At 42.2% G+C, this 25,384-nt stretch overlaps 5 protein-coding genes, 1 long non-coding RNA gene and 1 pseudogene across 6 annotated transcripts; 4 read left to right on the top strand and 3 right to left on the bottom strand.

Annotated features, from left to right (window-relative positions):
• Nucleotides 1-644: 644 nt before the first annotated feature.
• Nucleotides 645-2,422, bottom strand: LOC117864725 (immune-associated nucleotide-binding protein 9-like; annotated as a pseudogene).
• A 2,310-nt stretch (nt 2,423-4,732) lies between these two features.
• Nucleotides 4,733-25,021, bottom strand: LOC117864721 (immune-associated nucleotide-binding protein 9). The gene is given in 5 exon segments (XM_072295308.1): nt 4,733-5,060; nt 24,210-24,320; nt 24,429-24,593; nt 24,754-24,954; nt 24,956-25,021. Coding segments are annotated over 5 exon segments (744 nt in total). The 3' UTR covers nt 4,733-4,859.
• LOC117865993 (immune-associated nucleotide-binding protein 8) lies at nt 5,610-6,588 on the bottom strand. The gene is made up of 3 exons (XM_072294948.1): nt 6,519-6,588; nt 6,120-6,276; nt 5,610-5,971 (listed from the first exon to the last, which is right to left on the bottom strand). The coding sequence occupies exons 1-3, from the start codon at nt 6,586-6,588 to the stop codon at nt 5,641-5,643; spliced, it is 558 nt and encodes a 185-aa protein (XP_072151049.1). The 3' UTR covers nt 5,610-5,640.
• On the top strand, nt 7,454-8,396 carry LOC117864724 (MEIOTIC F-BOX protein MOF). The gene is made up of 3 exons (XM_034748832.2): nt 7,454-7,567; nt 7,619-7,990; nt 8,182-8,396. The coding sequence occupies exons 1-3, from the start codon at nt 7,454-7,456 to the stop codon at nt 8,350-8,352; spliced, it is 657 nt and encodes a 218-aa protein (XP_034604723.1). The 3' UTR covers nt 8,353-8,396.
• Nucleotides 11,389-14,171, top strand: LOC117865584 (MEIOTIC F-BOX protein MOF). Its single transcript, XM_072295389.1, has 3 exons — nt 11,389-11,748; nt 12,217-13,605; nt 13,703-14,171. The coding sequence occupies exon 2, from the start codon at nt 12,248-12,250 to the stop codon at nt 13,214-13,216; it is 969 nt and encodes a 322-aa protein (XP_072151490.1). The 5' UTR covers nt 11,389-11,748; nt 12,217-12,247; the 3' UTR covers nt 13,217-13,605; nt 13,703-14,171.
• LOC117864722 (uncharacterized) lies at nt 17,933-19,041 on the top strand. Its single transcript, XM_034748831.2, has 2 exons — nt 17,933-18,431; nt 18,520-19,041. The coding sequence occupies exons 1-2, from the start codon at nt 18,024-18,026 to the stop codon at nt 19,039-19,041; spliced, it is 930 nt and encodes a 309-aa protein (XP_034604722.1). The 5' UTR covers nt 17,933-18,023.
• LOC117865548 (uncharacterized) lies at nt 19,721-20,243 on the top strand. Its single transcript, XR_004642557.2, has 2 exons — nt 19,721-19,842; nt 19,921-20,243. It is a non-coding gene; the product is annotated as an uncharacterized lncRNA (long non-coding RNA).
• Nucleotides 25,022-25,384: the final 363 nt, after the last annotated feature.

Here is a 25,384-nt window from a genome sequence, read left to right as displayed (position 1 = left end):
TAGTGTTTACCCGTCATGGATATATAAGGGCCATGCATGACATTCTCTTTGTAGCTAACGACACCTTACACAAATAGGGATGCTCGATCAAACAAACTTCAATGGTTCCAATTTTCCATTTGAAATAAACAGCCATATCTCAACTACTAACTCATTTTCATTTGGTCTTTTCTCGATTCATTTGGAGCACGCATGTGAAACGGTCTTGCAGATTGATGGTAATAACACCTTTGCGTAGGCCCTGCATGCTGCCTTTAATTTCCTCTCTCCCAGCCGCACAGTATAACATATTATTCCTCGTGTTGTTCTGTTGGCGCGTCCGTGATCAAGGCCACGATTGTCATACTTCTGCTCCGTCGCGGCACGCTAATTTTAACGAAGAAGGTGTGGATTCTATCCCACATGTTGTCCAGAAACTGAATATATGTATGCGTATAGGTATATGTATATATACATGTATGGGAAAGTGATGAGAAAATGATTACTAGGTAAAGTGTAAAATGTATGATAGTTTTGCTGTGAAGCAAGCTTTCAGGCCAACTTTATCTGGACAAAACATTCAGCAAAAGGAAATAAAAACTCGAGTAGGGAAACAAGGCAAAGACACGACGAATTAAGCCGCTGACAGGAAACAAATACGGATGCCAAATGAAAACACACTACGTTTAATTGTCACAATAAAGTAGCAAGAACAGGTAATCAGAAGAACATATGGTTGGAGTCTTCAACAACTAGTTAAGAGTGGATGGTAGCGCACTCCATTCAACAAAAGCAGACAACAATCCTCCGTGCAACAATGCTGTACATGTCTGCATTCAAACATTGATCACATTATGGAGCACTTCTCATCCACCCATCTGAACTTCTCATAAAACCGCCGAGCTTTGTAGACCTCAACTTTGCTTCTGCTACCTCACTCTCCACCTTCTGTCTTGCTTTCTGTTCTTCCATTAGCTGGTTTTGTAGCTTCTCGATGGAACTGTTAAGCTTTTCTTCCACCTATTAATTATATATATTTATATTCAAACTATTAGAAACAAACTTGTGGGATTCATGACACCTCAATAAACCAGTAAATCAGATAAAAGGAAAAAAATCCTAGAAAATTGCTGAGTACTCAGAAGCAAAATAAACAGAGAAACATATGGTAGCATAGACTACAGTTGGCGAATAAAAGTGGAATATTCAAATGTAGCCACACAACATTAGTATAGCAGTTCCCTCAGCTAGTTTGAATAATAGACTACAGTTCCCTCAGCTAGTTTGAATAATAGAAACCATGATTATGGATAAGATTTGCTTGTTTTCAAAGAAAAATGAGGCCGATAACATAATCAAGCTCAAGCTTCTCACAATGTGCAGTTAGTATAGCAGTTTTAAAAGGCTAGATTTCCCATAAAGCAAAGAGCAAAACAGCATCCAGAAGAGAGCAAATTATTGACATTCTTGTATGGACATTTACAAATAGAGATCTAAAAAATCTTGTTCAGTAAAAGATAGATATACTAAATCAGACTGTAGTGCTAAACATTAACAAATCAACCATATACCAAAAGAATTATATTACCATCTTTGTGATGAGCATAAGGTATTGGTCGTACATATCTTTCTTTGATTGGGACATTTCTTCAGCAGTATATCCCTCAACATCTATCTCTTTCTGCCTCCCATGCACTTCCTGCAACAATAGAGCAAAATATACACATGAGAACTAAAACAAATTCCAAAAACACGGTAGAAGTTTAGTTTAACCACACCTTAATCTGAGTGAACATTTGATTGGAGAATGGTGGACGTCAGTGTCTGATATAACAGAGTCAACAGCCTCGAGCAATTTCTTGAGTTGTTGTTGTTGGCATGCTGCATCACTGGTCCTGTTATCGAAGAGGACAACCCTATGTGCACATAGCCTCACCAGCTCCTGTGAAAAAAATAGAGCGCCAAACAGAAATCACAGACAAAAAGATCATGAATAATTGGAGTCCTCAGAATCTGACCCAATGAGAGACACTAAAAGGTACATGTTAAACAATATTGGATAGAAATGAAAATGACCTGCAGATATCTTGCCCGCTTATTGGATAGCATTTTCTTCAAGGTGCTCTCCCCTACTTGATCCCCATTAGTGAAAACTAATATCATGTGGTTGGAGATACTATCACCGAAAAACATTTTGATGGACGCAACTGTATTCACATCTTCATCTGAAAACCGAGTGGCAGCTGAAAACACCAGAAGCATCGCATGTATCCCATCCTTGGACAAATCCATACACTTAGCGATCTCCTTACGGGCATCTTCTGTTGTACTAGCATTCATGTCAAATAACCCTATGTTCAAAAAAAAGGAGTGTAAGAAGTCTTCAGTAAAGAAGTTATACATTTTGTTCATATGCAGCATGGAAACAAGTACAAGTACCCATACAAAGCTATAGTACTACTTTGGTTCCAATTCAATGTTTTGAATAAATAAAAAGCTACAAGCAGTATGAATTTTCGGAGTACACTAATGGAAAATCGGAAGTGGTTATGAATCATTTATTAGAACAAACATCCTGTACTTTACTATCAAGAAAATGAAAATTATAAGTATTTTATTAGTAAAGAGGAGTTTTACACTGTCAAGTCTGATGAGTGTGATACAAGGGTTTTGCTAAGGTACTCCTAAATGAATGTGGACCCGTCCATTTGGTTAGATTTGGATAACCATTACCTCCTAGGAGGTAATAGAAGGAATATATATTTGAATAATTTTTAATTTAGAAAATATGATAAAAATGTAAAATATCTTTCGTCAATTAGATCTGATGCTGTTAGATGTAAAGGATCCAGCCTATCACGACAGTTTCACGTTAAAGCAGATCTGACAAATTTCATATGTCGCTTTTGTTAACGTGACATGGTGTGAATCCCTGAGATTTTGTAACGTGTTTTTCACCTGAAATTATGGTGACATGGTGATGGGTTCAAACGTGACATGGTGCACACCGCATGCAATTCTGTAACATGATCTTTCATCAAAGTGATAGTTGCATTTTGCGTAAAAAAAATATTCATGACGCTCAGTGAAGGGCCAAAGATCGCATTTTAACAATGGCATGCATGGACTTCTTCGAAAGAAAAAAATGACGGACAAAAAAAATCCCTCAAACAGTATCTCTCCATGATAACACCGGCATGCATAAACTTCAAAAGAAAAAATATGACGGCGTGCATGCTCGCATGCAGTTTGTTTGGAAAACCCATGATTTGAGGAGGATCTCTTGCACGTCACCGATTTCTTTATTTTCTAGTTGATGTTTTTCTATTTACAAAATGAAAAGGCCCATCTTACCTCTTCGGAGGTAAGAGGTGTACCTTAGTAAAGCGCTACATACAAAGAGCAGATTAGGACTACGCAGAGACAACAAAGTTGACCTCCACCCAAATCCACAAAAGGGGGGAAAATAAAACTATCTATTTTGCAAAGAAAAAACAGATTAGGCTACGATTTCTTGGTTTACCAGGACGTCGTGCGCTTCATCTGGCAGGTCTCGGTGATGCTGTTCGCGGTGGCGCTCTTCCCGGAGCCAACCTTTCCGACAAGAACAAAGTCACATCGGCGTGGCACACACGCGGAGGGCCTCTTTACCTTTGCCCTTTTTTTCCTTTTCATTTACCTTTTCCTGAACCGGCTAGCCGGCTGTAACACATCTTTATCAATGAAATAGGCACAATCTCGTGCCCTTTTCCTTTCAAAAACATCGGCGTGGCATCTGCAGTGTGGCACCGAGCCGCCGCCGCCGCCGCCCATTGCCAGAACGAACCGCAGGAACGACCTGGACCTTGATCCAAAAAACCGAGCAAAAACAGATATTTTTCTTATAAGAAGAAGCAAGCAACTGAAGAAACCAGAAGTGGAGGTCCAAGCGCCTAACCTGTTTACTGTTTTGCGGACGGATGGAGCATCCGGGGAAGAAGAACAGCTGCGAAGAAATAGCAGCAGCAGCAGCAGCAGCACCAGAGTCCCAAGCGCCAGGAGGCAGACTGCTGCAAGTTAAATGCAGGCAGGGAGGAAGACGAGGCGGCGGGCGACGCCGACGCTGCCACGCTGATCGTTGGTCGCGTTCCCGGAATCCCGAGGAGCAGCGATTCGCCTGCTGCTCTGCTAGTGGGCCGGTTCGCGAGCCTTGCAATTTGGCCCATATAGGAGAAATTGGAATGCTTGCTTGCGTTTTGTTTTCCAGTGTCCACAATGGTGCAGACATAAGAACTCACTTTGTAATGGCAGAAGAAAAGTCATGTTAAGCTCATACTAGCACAGAAAATTGCATATGTTGCTCGAAAGGACAACTTTTGTCTTGTGGAATCCTGTGACGAGTACATTTACCTTTCGGGAATTAATGATGATATTCCATGCTTTCTGTAGAAAAGCATAGGTTTTAGGCAATTTCATTCAGACAGGAAGTTCAGAGTGGACAGCAGGGCAATTGTATAATAAATTAAAACACAGAGGGGGGGGGGGAAATCTAGTACAAGAACATTTCTGACAAATGCATGGCATCAAATTTGCAACAATTAATGAAACAGGAACTCAACAAGGTTTTCTGGATAGATGAATTCATAACTAGCTAGATGACCACTGATACCACACGACGTACAATAGAGTAGCAAGAACAGCTCAGTCTGAAGAACATATGGTTCAAGTCTTCAACTACGTCAGAGTACTTAAGATTAAGAGCATATAGATAACATGAGGCAAAAGTTCATCTAGTAATGACTGGCGCCAAGTCTCCAATCAAGAAAGCAGATAGAAATCCTCCATGCAAACCCTGCTGAACATTTTCCCATTTGAAGACGATCACATAATGGTGCACTCCATCATTTGAATTTCTCATAAAACTGACGCGCTTTGTCGCTCTCCTGTTGGGTCTTCTCTAGGTCCTTCCTTAGTCTTTTGGTCTCCTCCTTTGATCGCAGAACTGCTTCTGCCACCTTCTTCTCGGCTTTCTGTCTTGCTTTCTGCTCTTCCCTTAGTTGTTGTTGCAGACTCTCTATTGTACTGTTAAGCTTTTCCTCAACCTATTGATGATTTGCGTAAGCAACATATATAAATTAGCAACTAATGAGATTAATCCTCAAGAAAAAAAACTAAAGGGAGGAAATGATTCTCATCAATGAAGTGATAAAAGAGAAAGGTATATATGCTAATCACAGGTCTTGCAACTCACAAATACAATTGCATTTTCAACTCTAGTTTTGCAAATAAGGGGAAGGGGGGAACTGATGACATCACTAGCAAACCTCCCAAGTTTTTCACAATCTGTTAGTCCTAAAACTATGAGGATGTGTACTATATGTGTAGCTATGAGTACAATTCATCATGTGTTTTTTATTAAAACACCAAGATGTTTCCCAAAATGAAATAACAAAGTTCATCTGCATAGGATCAAAGAGACAGCTACACATTTTGTTCATATACATCCATACATATAGTTGGCAAAAATCTGCTAGCCCATTTAAACTTGATTCCACAATTTACTCAATAAGATATTTTACCACACAATGTATTTATGTGTTAAAAGTTGAAATTAATATTACCATCTTTGCAATCTGCATAATATGCCCATCATATAGCTCTTTCTGAGATTTCAATAGTTTTTCAGCTGAAAATTCCTCGCCTCGAATCTCTTCTTTTGTAGCATAAACTTCCTGCAGTAAGAAAGCGAAACATAAAATTAATGAATTGGTTGAAACATACAAAAACCGATGAGAACAAGATACACTGAAATATAACCACCTGAATCTGAGTGAACATCTGGTTTGTGAAGGGTTTCCCTCTATTGCGTGCTATTACAGAGTCCACTGCATCAAACAGTTCTGCTAGTTGTTTCTGTAGTTGCAGCTCATCATTGGACTTGTTTTCAAAGAGAAGGACCCTTTCTCCGCATGCCTGAACTGTGTCCTGTGGGAAAATAGCATATAAATTTAAGCTGCAAACACAGAACAAAGCTTGATCTGAACTTGTGAAATATATTTGAGCGAACATTTGGAAGTAAGACCGGATAGAACCTGCAGATATCTGGCGTTCTCGTCAGTTAGCATCTTCCTACTGGTCAACAATCTTGTCCCCCCAAAAACATTTTGATGGACTTGATTGTATCCGCATCTTCGGGAGTAAACCTAGTAGCAGCTGAGAAAACCATGAGCATGGCGTGTATGCCACCCCTGGACATGTCCAGGCACTTGGCAATCTCCTTACGAGCGTCTTCTGTTGTCACGTTAATGTCATACAGCCCTACCAAGAAAAGAGAACTAGTTAGTTTGATTCAGCCAAAAAGTGTTGCCACTGGACTTGGTACGCCACACTAAAACAAGGTATTCACATGAGACAAAACACAAATTTTCGTGTGCAGTTGTAGACTTGTATGAGGACCAGATTCACATGATTCAAAACACAATTTTTCGGGTACAGTGTAGACTTGTATGAGGACCAGAAGCGTCTGTAACGCTACCGAGGTGAGAGATGTTACCACTTACCAGGCGTGTCGATAACGTTGACGGCGCGCGGCGCCGCCGCGTCGCCAAAGCTACGCGTCGTGCTCCTCATCTGGCACGTCGCCGTGAAGCGTCTGTAACTCCGACTCGAACGTGTTGTATCCCAGGATGGTATTGGCGGTGGCGCTCTTGCCGGAGCCAACCTTTCCGACGAGAACAAGGGCGGCGAAGCAAACAGTCGTCGACGCCGCCGCCACCCATCGTCAGGACGAACTGCAGGGTCACCTTGATCTAGCACCTGGCGATCGAGAAAGAAGACACCACGATATAGCAGCGCGTCCAAATTAAACAAAGATCACAGCAGCCGGGACGAGAGGAAACGAGAAGAGAGTTTGGTTACCTGAAGCTGAAGATGCAAGCCAAGGCAGCCAAGAAGAACTGGAGGAGAAACACGAAGTTGGTGGAGAATCCCAGGAGCCACGCACTGCTGCAAGTTGAATGCAGGCAGGTGGAGGGGGTTGGGAAGACGAGGCGGCGGGCGATGGGGGGCCGTGCCGAGGGCCACTTCGTTATTCTGATCTACATTGGGCTGGTCGTGTGTTGGGCCTTTCCTTCAGGCCCAGCTAGAGTTAAAAACCCTCCTCCCGTGCTCGGCGTTGCTTTTCCTTGTTTCTTCTGCACGGCCGGCCGTTCCTCCGAATCCTTTCAGGAGCTGACGATTTGGATGCCACGGGAAACCCTAGACCTAGACGGCGGCGGCGCGCGCGAAAAGGGGTCTTGGAGGTGGGTGGGCCTCTGGCGCACCGTGCCGTGCCTCAACATTGATCAACGGGAGTTCGGTGCCACAGACGAACCAGAGGACTGGACTGCTGACAAAACGCCCGAAACTGTTAGATTCCTGAATTTCGTGGACAAGCTGTTGGTGTTTCACAGGGCCGAATCACTGAATACGTTCAGGTTCTGTGTTAGCAACTGGCATGGGCATGCAGCCGCGCACCGATATCTCCGGCGTGGCATCGAATGCTGCCCCGAAGTGCTGGAGTTATGTTATTCTTACTACGATGACTATGAACTACCTCCTTTGGGTTCCGGTTCATGTCGCTTGAGAAGGGTTACATCTTGTTGGGTTTTATCTGGATAAGGATTTCACGCTGCACCTCCGTTCTGGCTGCCCTGCCTTGGAAGATTTGAAGCTTGAGGGATGCCTTATTGCTTACCCAAAAATCATGTCTGCCACTCTAAAGAACTTGGCAATAATCATCGATTGTAGAACTCACTGGGGTCATGTGCTGACTGTCACAACTCCAGCTCTCATTTCGTTTCATCTTGTCATTATCCCCACTGAATGGTACTGGAATGGTATCTTAGTGGATGAGATGCCATCCCTTATCAAAGCATCAATTTCTTTTAAGTACCACATGTGTACTGGAAGGATCCCACACAAAGGTCCATTCAAGCTTCTTTGCAGCCTATTTAACATGAGATGTTTGGAGCTATCTGGTTCAGAGACGCTGGTATGTTTTAATCTGTTTTATATCACCATTTAAAATATGATTGTTTTTATGAGTTTATTGATCAACAATTCAACATAGATTCCTAAACTGTGTAGTGTGGTTCGATGATGTGGTACAGACAACAGAAAGTAGATTATATTTTTCTATGCACCGAGAGGATAAATTCAATGCTATTTATTCATTTTCTTCAGTGGAATCTTCATGAGGGATTGGATACCTTTCCAACATTTCCTAACTTTAGAACCTTGGTGTTCAACGGATGTGATACGAGCGACAACTTCATACTGGAATGCTTTCTGAACAACGCCAACAGTTTGGAGAAGCTCACTCTGCAGTACTGCAAGGTGCTTTCCATTCCTTGACCTACCATGTTTCCTACTCTTGATTTCACACACAATATTCTGACACTAGATCCTGTTCACTTCCCGAAGCTTGCAGAAGTTTCCAAGAAACGGAAAAGAATTGCAAATCCGAAGATGATGTCTCCAGAATTACCTCAGGATGCACACGCACCAGCTTTCGAGTGTCCAAATTTGAGGTTTACTGAAATCAGGTACAGAGAAGGCGATTTCGACGAACTGTTTGGCCATTTGTCTGGCGTATGGAAGAACTTACAGAAGAGTACCATCACGCTTACCAAAGCCTGAGAGATTGGCATCAGCCCGTTCTGCAATGCTTCTTGGTTTAACATTCCTGAAATGTTGCATCCCTATAATTGCCATCGTTGGCTATGCTACTTTGTATTTGTTGATAGGACAAAGCTGTTTGCATGCTGGCTTGTGTTTCTGCTTTTAGATGTCAAATGCTACCTGGCCCATATTACTCGTTTCTACTTTTCGGCAATCTTATCTGAATCATATGCATTACAAATTAGAAAGGGGATAGTGGGTCACTCAAAGTCGAATTTTATTTAACAAACTGAATCTGAGTGAACATCCGGTTCGTGAACTGCTAGCCACCATGGCGTGATATCAGAATGTCCACTGTCTCAAGGAGTTTATCGAGTTGTTTCTGTCGGTGATGCACATCACTGATCTTGTTGACAAAGATTACAACACTCTTTGCGCATTGGTCTAACTTGTCCTGCGGAAAATACCGAGCAGGTATAAAAACCCACTCATGAAGATGACAACTGAGTCCGATAAAACATTGTTCTGTAATTCTAAATCGACAGAGGTGAAGAATGTATACCAGCAGATATCTTGCGCCCTTACGTTAGCAATTTTTTCCAGCAGCTCTCTCCTACTATATCCCCATGTGTGAAACCTAGTATCATGTGGTCGACAATCTTGTTGCCGAAAAACATTTTTGATGGATTCCTTCGTGTCCGCATCATCAAGTTCTGAGTTTTGAGTACCTCAGCACATAGGAGCCCTTTCCGCCTTTTGGAGTTTGCTAAGAGAAGTTAAAAACCAGTCTTTGAGCTGGCCCCGTTACACACTGGGTGCTCACAAAGTCACAACACAATCGTGAGTACTACCTCAGCACATGGTAAGACCTTGCCTATGTCTTTTTCCCCAGATTATCGGATGCTACAATTTCATTGCCTTAGAGACCACTAGGGAATGCTTGAATTTTAAGTGGTGTGCAATAGGGTACAAACATGACATCACCTAGTACATCCTAGCGTGCACGCTTGGTGCAAATTAGCTATTAGCCTTGCAAATAATTCGACATAGCTAATACAAAATAAGAAAAAAAGGAGTTAAATGCTACATAAACTTGGTGAGTGGGTGTGTTTAGCTACGTCATCTCTCAAATTGCTAGAACAGCAACTTAGCATGTGGGTAGAGATGGATCACCAGGACGACACGTGAGCCAAAAAATACCCTGTAGGTAGCTTATGCGTACAATTAACGCTTACGTGTAAATAAACCGTGGGTAACACTGTTGCAAAATAGCCCTTTATTTATTTGCTCCTTTTATAAATGGAATTTCGTGTAGATGTTCCCACGTAGGTAACTTATATTGCTGAAGGTGTGTGCTACGGATAAACACAGAAAGAGGGAGTAGGAGAGGGGTGGAATCGATCCCCTTCTAGTTCTGTCAGGTTTTGAATTATTTCTACCGACCAAACTTTATCTACGTGTAACTTCATGATTTGAGGTCCAAAATTACATGTGAGTAGTCAAACGGAAGGAATTTTGAGGAGCTCTACGCGGCCCACAGTTTTCGACCATCCATTGACCTACGAATCAAAATGTCAATATTTTGTGATTGTACGATGTCCGAACAAGAAACACATTCTTTATTCTTTACGATATTTTATTCCACCTCGCAAAATTTGGCTATTTTCCATGAAATATATGATTTTTTAAAGATTTTAGAGTAAAGTGTATGGCTAGCCTGCATATCTAGCTCCCTAAACTTGAGTTTGGGTGTCACTTAGGTCCATGTACTCTCAAAATGCATATCTTACTTTCTAAATTTGGCTTTGGGTGTCATATAGGTCCCTAAACTCTTGAAATGCAGTATCATCCCACTAATACAACATGATAAGCAAACCATTATTTTCATTGGCATATTTTTTAACATGTTTTATTTACCTTCAGTCCAGTAATTCATCTTATAAACCCTTGATTTTAGTTAATAAGTGCAATTAAGAGTTATTCAAATTTTAACAATCTTTCAAGAGTAATAGAGCACACTTGTCGTGCGCGCACCTAGCAAGTTAATATATTGCTTTCAAAGTAAAAGATCATCAATCTTTCTGGATTTAGCACATCAATATTCTCTACACATGTTGAGCTGAAATTCCCTTTATTTGGCTATAATTAAATTATATCTATGTAAAAATAAGTTTTAATTAATTTAATTAAGATGACAATGCTTGTAGAGAGTATATAGAACTAAATGACATCCGAAGTAAGTTTAGAGGGCTAGATATGCATTCTGAGAGTATAGGAACCTTAATAACGCTCGAGCCCAAGTTTAATGAGCCAAATATGCATTTTAAGAGCATGGGGACTTAAGTGACACAGCCGGCCGGACAAGTTTAAGGATTGATCATACATTTTACTCAAAGGTTTTACAACATTCCGAGCTAAAAGAAGTGGGAACAAAACAAAAAAGAATGCAACTTAAATAAATGGTAGGATTAGTGAGGACTCTTTTTAAAAAAGAACATTGGCTACGTGTAAGCTCCCTATATGGTATTTTTATATCCACGTGTCATCCTAGTGATCCATCTGCACCCACCTACTAAATTTGTTGTTTCCAAATGAGCAATTTGAGAGATGGTCTTACCAAGTTTATATACTAATGATGCATTTAACTAAAAAATGATGCAAAGTGATTTACGCGTTTTGCACCGTATATTGCAATTTACAATCGGCCGTATACAAGTTTTGTCCACCTCGTTTTTTTGCCTCGGGTATATGTTCTAAGCAGGTTCTTGCCCCTTGACATCGAGTATTTCTTCTTCATGAAATTCAGTAGTAGCTGAGGTAAGAACTAGTAGTACAAATAATGAAAAAACTGAATGAGCCCAAGTATGGGTAAGTCAAACTGTAGATATAGATGAGTTGTGGGCTTGCGATTCGGCCACAACAGGGATCCAGAACATTCGCCATTCCGCCGGACTCGTACATGTGGCGTGTCATCCTGTCCGCCTCCGCCCTTCTCACTCACCCCACTTGACTCGCTCGAGAGCGCTCTGCCTACTCACATCCAGCGGCTCTTGCTCTCCCCGCCTCCGCAGTCCGTACGGTCTTCCCCACCCGACGATCGCCATCTCCCCCACCAGAAACGGACGGGAGGTACGTAATCTCACCGCCGACCACCTCCTCCCTGGGCTCATTTGCTTACGCAAACGCCTCACGTTTCACCCGAGACCCTTTCACCATCCACGGCGAGGCTAGAGTTTGGGTTTAGAAATTAGAACGCTGCGGGCTTTCCCCCGGTGATCTCTTGACCTCCGCGGCGGATGCAAGAGAGGGGCCTGCTAACATTTTGGTGTAGTTTAGTTGTCCTGGATTGGGGCCATATCAAAGTTTGGGAAGTACTGTAGTACCAAGTTTTGCAAACTCCCCAAACAGTTAGATCAAATTGCTTTGGCACCACCAAATTTTGGTAGCGACTGGTGAGCCCCTAAATCAAGCAACCCTTAATCTGGTGTGTTAATGCCTTAATGGTTGTGTGCCTGCCTCTTTCAATGCTCAGTATTGTTAATGGTTCAATGTTTTCAGCTTAGAACTGATAATTTGTCTGTGATTATGTTTCTGCAGTGCATCGTGATAGACTGATAATGCAGAGGTGATGGCCCCAAGGCCACCAATGGGGAGGAGCTCCAGCAGGTTTCCTGTGGCTGCAGGAGACCGGCTGAGCTCGTTGCCGGACGACCTCCTTCACGCCATCATGTCGTTCCTCCCGGTGCGGCAGGCTGTGCAAACATGTGTGCTGTCACGGAGGTGGGAGCACCTCTGGTGCTCCATGCCATGTCTCAACATCGATCAACTGGAGTTCAACTCAACAGCCTCAGGGGCAAGGGGAGGTAGTCAGTTTGAGGAATTTGAACCGGAGTTCATCTCAACAGCCTCAGGGGCAAGGGGAGGTAGTCAGTTTGAGGAATTTGTCAACAACCTGTTGATGTTTCACAGTGCCTCATCGTTGGATATGTTCCGGTTTCGTTTTACATGCGGCTATCAGCTGTTTAAAGTCGTTGAGCGATGGATCCGCCGTGCAATGAAGTGCTGCCCTGCAGTGATGGAGATATACTCTTCTAGTGGTCTCTTTCATAGATTTCCTCATTTGGGTTCCAGTGCCTGTCGCCTCAAAAAGCTGCATCTTGTTGCTATTTCTCTGGACGAGAGTTTCACTCAGCAGCTTCCTTCTGGTTGCCCTGTCCTAGAAGATTTGGAGCTCAACGAATGCCATCTTCATTCTCCAGAAATCAAGTCTTACACCCTGAAGAACTTGATAATCACGGGTTGTAGAACTTACAGTGGTCGTGTGCTGACCATCACAGCTCCAGCGCTAGTTTCTTTTTACCTGGTCTTTACTGTTGTTGTATGGAACTCGGATGGTGTTTTGGTGAATGAGATGCCAGCCCTTGTAAAAGCAAAGGTTTGTTTGGAAAGCAGCTCACCAGAAGGACCATGCAAGCTTCTTTGCAGTCTGACTAACGTGAGAAATTTGGAGTTATCTGGTTTAGAAACATTGGTATGTTTCTTCTGTTACTCCTATGGTATCATTTTAATAGTATCGATCATTCTCTTGTATTGTTGATCAACATAGATTCTTAAACTGTCTGTAGTATCTATATATATTAGTCTTTTTATACTTGTAATGGCTCATTCGTGAAGGGAAGTACTAATGTTCCCTATCTACACCAAGAATCGTCATGTACATATATGGTACAAACGGACCAAATTAAATTGATACCCTGCTATGCATCAAGATAAACCCATCCCCTAAAATTAGAGGATACACTCTGTTGTTTTTTTGTTACTGTGTTGCAGTCGATACTTCGTGGGACATCGGATACTTTCCCAACATTTTCTAATCTCAGAACCTTGCTGTTCAATGGATGTGATCTGAGTGATGACTTCCAGATGCTTGGATGCTTTCTGAACAACAGCTATAGTTTAGAGAAGCTTACTCTGGAACACTGCAAGGTTTTTTTTTTTTTGCCTTTCTTGATCTACCATGTTGCACACTCTTGCTTCGCTATCTTTCTGACAACTTGCCATGAACATTTTTCACTGTCAATAGCTTTCAGAAGGTTCCAAGAAAAGGAAAAGAATGCAAAATCCAAAGAGGATATCTATAAAATGTCATGACACAATAACTTTCCAGTGCCCGAACTTGAAGTTGACCGAAATCAAGTATAAAGAAGATGACGTACACCAGCTGTTTGGCCTTTTGTCTGGCATTTGGAGGAACCTACAGAAGACTACCATCATGCTTACTAAAGCTTGAAGTATCTAAACCCAGTACCTTTTGCAATGCTTCTGGCCTATAGTTCCTTTGAAATGTAGCATGCCCTTTATCATCTCCCGCTATCTTTCCAAGCAACCTTACCACATCTATGTGACTATGTATTGGAGGGAAGTAAACCCTTTTCGGTACCCAATGTTGCATGTGTTGCTTCTTGCAAGAAAGGAAAAACTCTAGTGGAATATCGTAAGAAGCACCTTTACTTTTTAGAAATGAACGGTTGTGGCCTATGACCTGATTATTGTGGTGATGACTGATGATTGATGGGCTGATGGCCATTAGCAAATCTTATAAACATATCTGCGCTACTTTGTTTGCCACGGATGAAAGATGAGCCGCTAAATTGGGTAATGGGTAATTGAAGATTGATTGTAAGTCATGTGCCATAATTATTTTGCTAATTAAGCAACTACAATCTCTAATGATCCTTTTAAGAAACAAGAGCTAAATTTCCTCCAACTAGCAATCGTCGTCGCGATCCCATTCCCACCTCTTCCAGAGTTCAGTAAGATCTACCCATTACCCAAACCGCCAAGGCTCCAACCCTAAAACTTCCTCGGATCTTCACGCAGCCGCCGGCCATCTTTGCTTGTCACCCGCCTCCGACGAGCACGCCAAGGCCACCAAATGGCTGAGGCCTCCATGAGCAAGCGCGTCGCCGCTGCCGACGGCGGCGACCGGCTGAGCGCCCTCCCCGACGAGCTCCACCACTCCATCATGTCCCTCCTCATGGCGCGGCAGATCGTGCAGACCAGCGTGCTTTCTCGGCGGTGGAGGCGCCTCTGGCGCCACGCCGAACCTCGACATCGACTACCTTGAGTTCGCCACGGCCAGCGGCGACGGCGCCGCCGCCACCTCCGGTCACTCCGGCCCGTCCCCGAACGAGGTGACATGGAGGAAGCTTCTTGAGTTCATGTCCAACCTGTTCGGGAGCCACGGCGCTCCGATCCTTGACAGGTTCCAGCTACACGTCGGTCCATATCTTTCCGGCGACGCCGTCAACAGCTGGATCCGCCGCGGGACCAGGTACCGCCCCGCCGCGCTCGAGATCACGATGGCAGATTCCTGCGGTTATTGGTTCACACCTTCTCTGGTACCTGCCACCGCTTGCCGCCTGACGAGGATGCACCTCCGCCGCGTGCGCTTGGCCGGCGGCTTCGCCGAGCATCTCCGGTCAGGGTGCCCCGTCCTGGAAGACCTCGTGCTCACGAGATGCGACTGCATCTTTCAGGAGATCTTCTCCTCCACTCTCAAGAGCTTGGTCATCGAGTGTTGCCAGTGCTCTCCGTCTTCGGTTGTGTCGCGGACTGTCACGGCGCCCGCGCTGGCTTCCTTTCGGCTGATCTTTCCGAAACACGAACGTCAGGATGCGTTCTCGGTGAATGGAGGAGCAGCCGGCGGCGGTTCCCGTTTGCAAGCATCGATCACCGTACCGTCAGTTGTGAAGATTATATTTCTGGTTCGTGGACAGGAATATGTTCGCGCTCCTCGGCAGTCTCTGCAACGTCACAGCTCATGAGTTGTGGAGATTTAGCCATCGAGATGTACGTATTAATTCCGAAACACGCACGTCAGGATGGCTATCAGGACGAAGTTAAGAGGATAACACTATCATACTTTCCAAGTTATAGTATTCTGATTTTCTCAAAAAAGGAACTGTTGTGGAAGGAAAAAGAAAATGTTGAGGGAGGGACCATCCTTATTATCTTCATAATGTGGAAGCCGCCACGTAGGTCTTTCATGTGGCCATGCGTCCGTCTGTCCGTTAATAGGTTTCAGCCATTTTGCTGTATGATGTTGCAGCCCTGATAGCTCGAAAATTTCCTTCACTCCACTGTTTATGCTTCTAGGAACTTTATCGTGTAGATACATCATAATTTAATGTTACTTCAATGTTTAGATTGACCCTAATTTTTATGGCTGTAGTTATCCACTAGAAGAATGTTATGCACGTGTGTTTCCTTCTTTTAAGCTCATGTATGCAGAGTGCGGCCATCCTTCGTTCGTCCATCCGTCACTAGGTTCCAGCCATGCTTTGTAATGTTGCAGCCCCTGATAACTCGACAATTTCTGCTACCTTACTGCTAGGAACTTTATTTTCTAGATATATCGAATGTGTTTGGTTGGGTGGCTATCCCCCTAACCAGGCCAGCCCAATGCAAGATGCACTAGTTTGGTTGCCTGGCTAGAGGACTTAGCCAGCCTAGCCCAAGCCACCCGAGGGGGCATAGCTAGGCCCAGCTAATACGGCTGATTCGGCCGTTTCCAACCAGCCAGGCCTGACTTGTGCAGATCGATGGCCTGACTTGTGCAGCTCCTTGACGCAGGTGGCCGCTAGGTTACCGCTTGCCCTCCCCATTTGCGCCGCAATCGGGGTCCTCCTCCCGTTCGTCTCCCCCCGTTCGTCTTCCTCCTCCCGTTCGCCGTCGCCTCCCCCCGTTCGCCGTCGCCTCCCCCCGTTCGTCTTCCTCCTCCCGTTCGTCTTCCTCCTCCCGTAGCAAGGTTGAAAGCTTCTTCGATCCGGTAAGATCGCTTGCCTAGCGGCTCCTTGGACTGGTTTGTGAGCGAGTTCCTCTCAAGACTTGTCACTCCCGCATGGTTTCCCTTCTGCGTGTGATGCTTTCCTATGAGATGTTTTTGATTTGCTTATTCTTGCGAGATTGATTTTGTTGTAGATCTGGCAGTAATGCTTAAATTGGTACCTTGTTACCTACATATGAGCGGTGCAGCAAGGTCAATAATGATAAATTTCATGTCTGGCCAATTGTTTTATGAGTAGCGGTGCATAGTTCTTGATGCTTGTTACTGGTGTCTTGATTTGTGAATTTGTGCTCTCATGTTCTTGAAATATTAGATCTACTTGATGAAATGGTACAATATGACTGATTTTGTAGATCTAGCAGTAATGCTTAAATTGTTACTCTTGTTACCTACATATGAGCGGTGCAGCAAGGTCAATGATGACAAATTTCTAATTTTTCATGTCTGGCTGATTGTTTTAGTTAAACTTATCTGAGTAGCAGTGCACGGTTCTTGATGGTTGTCACTGGGAGGCGCATCTGTCTGGGTGTCGCAGCCGTGACTTGCATCCATTTCTTTTCAAATGTTGTAGCACAACTGATGAAATAGTAGTATTCTGATATATGTGATGCTTTGTTCTAGAGGATGGATGGTGCTGAAAGACGCCGATGGCTGATTTTGAGGGGTGCATCACTTGTTGTTGTAGTCACAACTTGGATGTTTGTTAGGTTCAGGCGCCGTTGTCTCACCAGACCACCCATCACATATGCCCCCATGAGTGCTAGAGAGGAACAGAGGCAGAACAATCTCAGTTACATTTATCAAGCTGATGACACTAGGTGTGTTGACCTCCTTAGAATGAAAAGAGCACCCTTCTTCCAACTGTGTGACCTTCTCCGCACAAGAGAGCTGCTGAAGGATACAATGCATTGTAATGTGGAAGAGCAGGTGGCAATGTTCTTGCATGTAGTTGGTCACAACCAAAGGTTTAGGGTAATCAATTTATCCTTTAGGAGGTCATTTGAAACCATTAGCAGGCACTTTCAGGAGGTCCTTTATGCTGTTGGTGAGCTTAGACAGGAGATGATCCAACCTCCCTCAACTGCTGTTACACCTCAACTGCTTAGATTCTAAAATATTTTTCTGTTATTATCTTGATCAAAGGATCATCAGTTACATTTTAGTTACATTTCTACACTTATCATTTCAATTATCTTGATCTGTTACACCTCAATTATCTTGATCTGTTACATTTCAGTACTTAACAGTTACTTCAAGCTGTCTGACTACAATATGTCTACAATATGTCTTACATTTCTACAATATGTCTTACATTTTAGATTCTAAAATGTGTGCTCTGTAGATCATCATCACTGTAACTCTTGCTATTTTGTTTAGTTCCAGTTACTTAACAGTTACTTCAAGCTGTCTGACTACAATATGTCTACAATATGTCTTACATTTCTACACTTCATTTCTTGCTGGATTCAAATCTCTAACTGTAACTCTTCATTTCTTGCTAGATTCAAATCTCTGACTACAATATGTCTTACATACTTATCTTACATAGTCAGGGATGGATGATGGTATCTTTGAGGGTATCTTTGAGGGATTTGGGGGTAATGGTGGGCAGGGAAATGGTGGACAAGGAGGTGGTGGGCAGGGAAATGGTGGGCAGGGGCCTGCAAGACTAGTGTGGACAGAAGTAATGTCTGCATTTGTCCTAAGGAGGTTCACTGAGATGGTTGGGGAGGGACTAAAGACCGACAAAGGTTTTAAAGAGGTACATCTGAATAGTGTGGCTAGTGATCTGCGTGAGTTTACAGGGTTGGAGGTTAGCGGAACTCAGGTGTACAATCATCTTCGCAAATGGCGGGCCAAATGGGTGAAAATCAGCAAACTGAAGGAGCTTAGCGGGTCCAACTGGGATGAAGAGAACTACATGATAACACTAGCACCAGAGCACTACAAAGGGCACATCAAGGTGAGTTGTTGAACTTGCTGTCTACATGATAACACTACTGATTTAAGCATTACTGCCAGCAATGTTTAAGCAATATTAGTATTTGCAGGACCACCCTAAGGATGCGGAGTACCTCAACATCCCAATCAAGAACTTTGTTCAGATGCAGATGATCTTTGGAAGTGGTGTTGCTACAGGAAGGTTTGCAATGGGATCAAATGAAGCCCTTGGACAACCATTTGTTGTGCCTGAGACAATGGATGTGGAGGCAGATGCTCCAGCAACAGCGGCACCAACTGAAGGAACAAAGGATGCTTCAAGCTCTGGAGGCAAGGTTGGCGGGGGGAAGAGGAAGAGGATGGTAAGCGAAGACGATGCTTCACTGATGCATGCAATGACTGATGCTATCTGGGGATTTGCAGCTGCTGTGCAAGACGCTGCTCATGCTGAAGTGTACCCTGGAACATATGAAGCATGCATGAACACTCCAGGTTTTCTAAGACCTCTATTGATGAAAGCTTGGAACCACATGACCGCAAACAAAGCTAGTGCTATTCAGTTTGTGAAGATGTCACCAGAAGATAGAGACCTGTGGATGAGAACCTACCTGGAAGACAATAACCTTCTGTGATCATAAGATGCAGCTTAAGTAGGAGATGAACTTCTTTGATACAACAGTAATGTCTACCAGCACTATGTTCTAAAGTAAGTTATCTTCTGAGAATTACTCTCCTTATGCTTACACTGAATATTTGTCATATGACTTGTTATGGTTACATTTCTGGTATATTATATATGACATGCAATAATGCATTAGACATTGTCATGTTTGTTACACCATCATTGCTACAGCTTTAGCTTATTTCATTAATGCTTTAGCTTTACACTGTCAATAATGCTTTAGCTTTAGCTTTAACTCATTAGCTTTACACAGTTTTAGGGTGTTACATGTTCTTTCTGCATGTTGTCAGCTTGAGATATGACACCCTTTTCCAAGGTTCAGTTGCTGAAGAATTGCAGCCTATTAGCTTTACATATGTTTTGTAGAGATATAGACAAAAAATTGATGCTATATGCTGCTGCTATATGCTACTACTACTTGTCATTGGGTGATTGCTTACCTCTGAACTTTTGTTAGTAATAGTAGTAGCCTGTGTCTGTATAAACTTTTGTTAGTAGTAGCCTGTGTCAGTGATCACTAGAGACCCTTCCTGAAGGACAAGTCCTTGGGTGATTGGAAAACGGTGTGCTTCCTAAGAATGTCTATGAATGTCATGTAATCAGTGTTGGAAATTGAAACGAGATATTTCAAATGGTATGTTAGTTATGATACAATTTTATATTGGTTCTATTAACGCATCATCAAGTAACAAATTTTGTTTCTGGAACCTTCTGCAGATCGCTATCTAGATCCCGATCCCCTGTCTCTTCTGTAAGTTCCAAGCTTCTCATTACTCAGCTACACCATGAAATGGCTTGTTCAAATGCAGTTCATTTAACTCTTTTGCAGCCTTCTCGTGGAAGATCTGCAAGCAGAAGCCCCAGGAGCAGAAGCGCATCCCGTTCCCGTTCTCCTGTAATGGCAAACTTCCTGAGCAATCGCTTATTGTGTCGCTAGGAAAGAGAGTCAATACTAGGCAAACTTCCTGAGTAAAGAGAGTCTTACTAGGCATAGCGTACTGGTGAAACTGAACTTCTATGTCCTGGGCCCTTGGCACTCAGGTTTCATCATCAGTTCAATTGGTCACTTGCAAACACAGTTGTGCGGTCGATGTACTCAGTTATTTGGTTTATCGGTGCTACCTATATGCTATTACTCATTAGAATGATTCAGTTTTGAGCTTCTTTGGAACATGTAGCATCGTCGTGCAACTTGAACCAGATTTGGCTGAATTCTGCTAGTTTTGTTCCTTGTCTTTTAAGCCAAAGTAGGTTGACAACGGTGTTTTCTGTTGAGTTCTGAGCGATTGAGATATTTCAAGTGAGAAGTATTCAGTTGTGAATGGCTGCTGCCGTCTACTGCAGGCGTGTGTTTGACACTAGTGACTGGGCTTGGCCAGTCCAACCAAACATTATGCAAAGCCCATTGTTATGCAGGCCGGACTGTTAGCCAATCAACCAAACACGAATTCATCTTGGTCTGACCCAGATTAGCCACCCAACCAAACAGATGGGCTCTAGCTACACTAACACAGGCTACATTGGGCCATGCATAATTATTAGCCCGGCTATAACTAACCCAAGCAACCAAACACACCCATCATAATTTAGATTGAGCCTAAATTGTATGGTTGCAGTTATACATATATTAAAAGAACATTATGCACATATGTTTTCTCCTTCATTTTAAGGTCCTGTATGTAACATGCAAAGACAAACTAAACAAGCCCTAAGTTTATTATTCATCTTCCCCAATCTAAAATTTTGAGATTTGTTTGCCACTGTTCATAGTCATAGTTAGGTTTTTTTTGAAACAGCTTAAATCAAAACAGCTTAAATCGAGCTTACGGACAAAATAAGTGAAAAAGGGTATCCAAATGACGTGCTTATTGCCAGCTTACCCAAGAAGCGTAGGTAGTTTCCTATCCAATTCTTAGCTATAAATTACTAGTCAATGGGCTCATTAACTCCATGCTGTTATATTTGTATTGAAAATATACAAATATTTGAAAGAAATTAAAACATCAATACAACTACATGTTGATTCTAATACTATCTCTGTTCCATTATATATGCAGGAATTAAGGACAAACTCAACATGGACTAACTAGGACGGCCTGTTGGTGATTATTATTGTGATGTTTGGCTGCAAATGTGTTTCCATCAGAGGCAACAACATTGATTACATCATGTAGTATATATTGATACCATGATTTTACTTTTATTAGACCAGCACTAATAGGACCTTGGCTGTTACATTGGTGTTCGTTGAGGGCCTTCGGTTCAGGAAGAATCATATATTATGATTTTAAAATGCCTTTTGCTGCTCCAATCTTTTTTTGTTTATCCAGTGAAGTTGGGATGTGCTTTTGCATTTTCCTTGTTCTTATAATTTTTGAGCTATTGCTGAAAGGAAAAACAATAGACCACCTACTTGAGTTTCTCATTCAAAACTATATAGCGTCATGCAAAGCTTTGGTTCCTAGTGCAAAATTTTTTAGTGTGCGCGCGCGCGCGTGCGAGGATGGCCAACACATGTACCGTAGGACATTTATTGGTTGCTTGTAATGCAACTACAAAGTTAAGCAAGCTTTTCATTTTGGCACCCGTATCAATCTTGTTTCCTACCACCAAAAGGTACATAGTGTTTCAGCAAAAATTCTGGAAAATGCAGAAAGATATTTATCTAGAGTGAAAGGAAATGGTTCAAGCTTGAAGGCTATTTGTCGAAGTTTGAAGTATCTCATCTCAGTACCTTCTTGGTTTCATGTTTTTATCGCCTGAAATGTGAAATGTAGTAGTATGTCCACTTCCATTGCCCTCAGCCTGTCAGCCAATGAGAACTAGTTTTTTTTTTTGTTTTCTATATTTCAAAATGTTGCTCCACACATTTGGCAGCCGAACTTACTACATTTATATTGGTGAATCAGACCCATGCATATTACAGCTTTTAATTTTTCTAAAAAAAGAGCTGCCAGGAGCTCTGCCTACGCGTGCACTAGTGTTTTGATGTGAGAAGAACTGAATATTGCACATATGTAGCTTGAAAGAGCATTCCATGGAATTTCATCAGGACCTTTACGTCTCTGCAATTGCCGATGACGGCACGGCATATGAGTATATGACCTGATTGTAGCGAAGATCACAGGCGATTCTTTCGAACTGATCTTCACTACTTCGTCCGCCTGTTCACAACACAGATGGCAGATCGAATATTAGACGAGCTTCAGCATGTCGTTGTGTGAGAGGATGGTAAACAACGCATTTCCGCTTCACCTTTTACACTGCCAAGGTGCCACCTGCCCACCTCTTTGGATCTATCACCTAACAGGATAACAACTCTCCGGATCTCGACTTGGCTCGTTGGCCGCCTACAGCTCATGCGTAAACAGGGTCACAGGGGTGAACACTGAAAGCTCGGATCTCGTCTCGCTAGTCAACTGGGTCACGGCGGCTGGCGGCTGCCCTGTTGACAACGACGACCTGAACAAGTACAGGGTAGGGCATGTTCTACACTTCTGCTAGCGTGCTCAACTTCTGTTACCACTCACCAGCTGTGTGGGGTGTGTTACAACTTACAACTTCGCCACCCCGGTGGAGATGGTTCTCATGCACAGCTGCCTCCGGTCAGGTTGCAGCATCATAGTAACAGCTCAAGAAAACTGCAATACATTATGCTAGTTCCGCAGTGCAAATCATATAACTTCTTAGGCAAGTTCATCTGGACACAGTACTCAGCAAAAGGAAATTCAGAGTGGGCGACAAGGCGATGCCAAGATACTTGATGAGTCAAGACATATGAACCCATTCTGCTTAAACAGGAATTAAAATATATTTTCAGAGTATATGAACTCATATATAGTAACTACGGAACTACCTATGATACACACACCATAACTGACCTCTCAAGGTATAGTAAGACAGCACGAGCAGGGTAACCAAAAGGACATTGTTCATGTCTTCAACTACTACACGGACACTTGATAGTAGCAATGCATATAGGTAGCACTAGGCAAAATGTTCATTTGGTAATAATAACTAGTTTTCTGAAGGACAATTTGACAATGCATACAACAACCTCCATTTGACCATGGGGCAAATTTCCCATCTGAAAAACGACTTACAAAATGTTGCAACTATTGCTGTTCTTCATGTTCTGCTGCTCCCTTTCCATGTTGTTCAGTTTATCTTTAAGATCTTCAATCTCCTCTTTTGTCTTTTCCTCCTTTTCTCTTCTAACCTTTTCTGATTCCCTGTATTTCTTATTTTCTTCTCGAACCTTATCACTCTCTTCTTGCGCCTTCGCTAGGCTCAACCTGAGTCTTCTCATTTGATCTTGCGATTTGGACACCGCTTCTGTCACCTTTTCCTCCGCCTTCTGCCTTGCTGTCTTTTCTTCACGGAGCTGTTTTCCCATCATCTCAATTGTTTTATTTAGTTTTTCTTCCACCTGTTACAAACTTGTAATGTCAATGTGTTTACAAATAGTGGCTTTGCAAATGGTTTTGCAAATAGTGGTGGCATTGTTTATGCTACCATATAGGGCCAAATTCTTGAATAGAATAAAATAACTTTGATCACCCAGCATTTGGCATATTCCAATACTACGATAGCGATTTCAACAACCATGCCACTACAGATATCAGATAATTGTTATCGGATTAATTAATCCTCAAGACTATCAAATCTGCGTTACCCACTATCGTGTATCTGTCATTCAACATCACAAAATATGAGAAGACCTTTTCATGTTCTAACCATAATCCTACCTCGATTCTATTGGAGATCATATAGACATGATTAACATATGATTGAAGTCAATATGATGTGGGTGGGATCATAGGTACGATTCAACAACTACACAACACTTAAACACGAAAAATACATCTAAAAAAGAATAAAATAACTATTGAACAAATGTAGATATTTCTCAATTAGAGAATGACTTTCAAAAGGGAGAAAAAAGAGAGAGGATGACATGTCGTAGTTGTCAAAACTGCAAGTGGAAACATCCTATTAGGCTATTAGCACACAAGAGTGTGCTAACTACCATGTTGCCAGAATTTAGTAAACATGATTATTCCATTTACATATTTATTAAGAGAACAAGCTTATAACTTAATTAAAGGAATCTCTTACCATCCTGGTAACTTGTGCAAAGTATTCATCATATGATCTCTCTTTCTTTAATTCAGATAATTGTTCAGTAGAACTTCCCTTTGCATGGAGCTCCTTCTGTTCATGTGCTATCTGAGAATGAATGTTAAAAACAATGAGAGAAGGAAAAAAATATCCACAAACAGAAAAAACAAAAGGCTAGCACCTGGTTTGGATAGTTTTTTTTCCTATCTCATGTACATTAATGCGAGCAAACATCTGGTTTGAAAATGGTTTCCCACACTTGATCGAGACAACGGAGTCAACCAAATCAAGCAGTTCCTTAAGCTGTGCATCACATTTCTTCTTGTCATTGGTCTCATTACCAAAGAGTACGGCCCTATTTTTGCATTGCTTGAGCACGTCCTGTGTGCATAAAACAGCACAAATCAAGTAGCAACTAAGTAACCAATGCATACCACACTTAAACTATCATTAGGATATATATGATCTCATTGGATCAAATGTATTTTCTTGAAGAAACTTTGTGTGTAGTATAAATTGGACATATATAGATGAAATATACCTGGAGATACTTTGGGAAATTATCATCACTTAGCATTTTCTTCCAATTGTTCTCCCCTATTCTATCTCCATTTGTGAACACTAATATCAAGTGGTCAATGATTGTGCCACCAAAAAACATTTTAATTGCCTCAATTGTTTTCTCATCTTCATGAGAAAACCGAGATGTAGCTGAAAAAACCATAAGCATTGCATGTATATATCCCATCTCTAGCCATGTCCATGCACTTTATAATGTCTTCACAGGAGTCTTCAATCTTCTTCTCCATGTTAAATAATCCTATCAGTAAAGAAATATATAGGTTTTGGATAAGTAATAGAAATAGTCATGTAAGTATGATAAGTATAGTACTATGCATTAGTGTGAAGCCAGCTGACACAAAACATGCTCAAATCTTTATCTTTCTAAACTGAACCTTTTTCTTGATAATCACAGACTCAAAGGAAAATCACACGTTAATTAGTTAAATCTCTTCATCCATCCATGTCACGAGGGCTCGGATTTTCCTTTACTCACGTTGGTTCTTAATAGTTGCAAAGTTCCGCCTTTTCCCACGTTAGCTGTAAATAAAAAGGTAGTAGGAGTCTAGGACAAATACAATATCTAATTCCTTAGCAAATACTCCTCCATT

Source organism: Setaria viridis, chromosome 7 (genome assembly GCF_005286985.2).
Source record: "Setaria viridis chromosome 7, Setaria_viridis_v4.0, whole genome shotgun sequence".
NCBI lineage: Eukaryota > Viridiplantae > Streptophyta > Magnoliopsida > Poales > Poaceae > Setaria > Setaria viridis.
The sequence above is the reverse complement of the archived record's forward strand: the minus strand, read 5'-3'. Positions and strand labels throughout refer to the sequence as shown.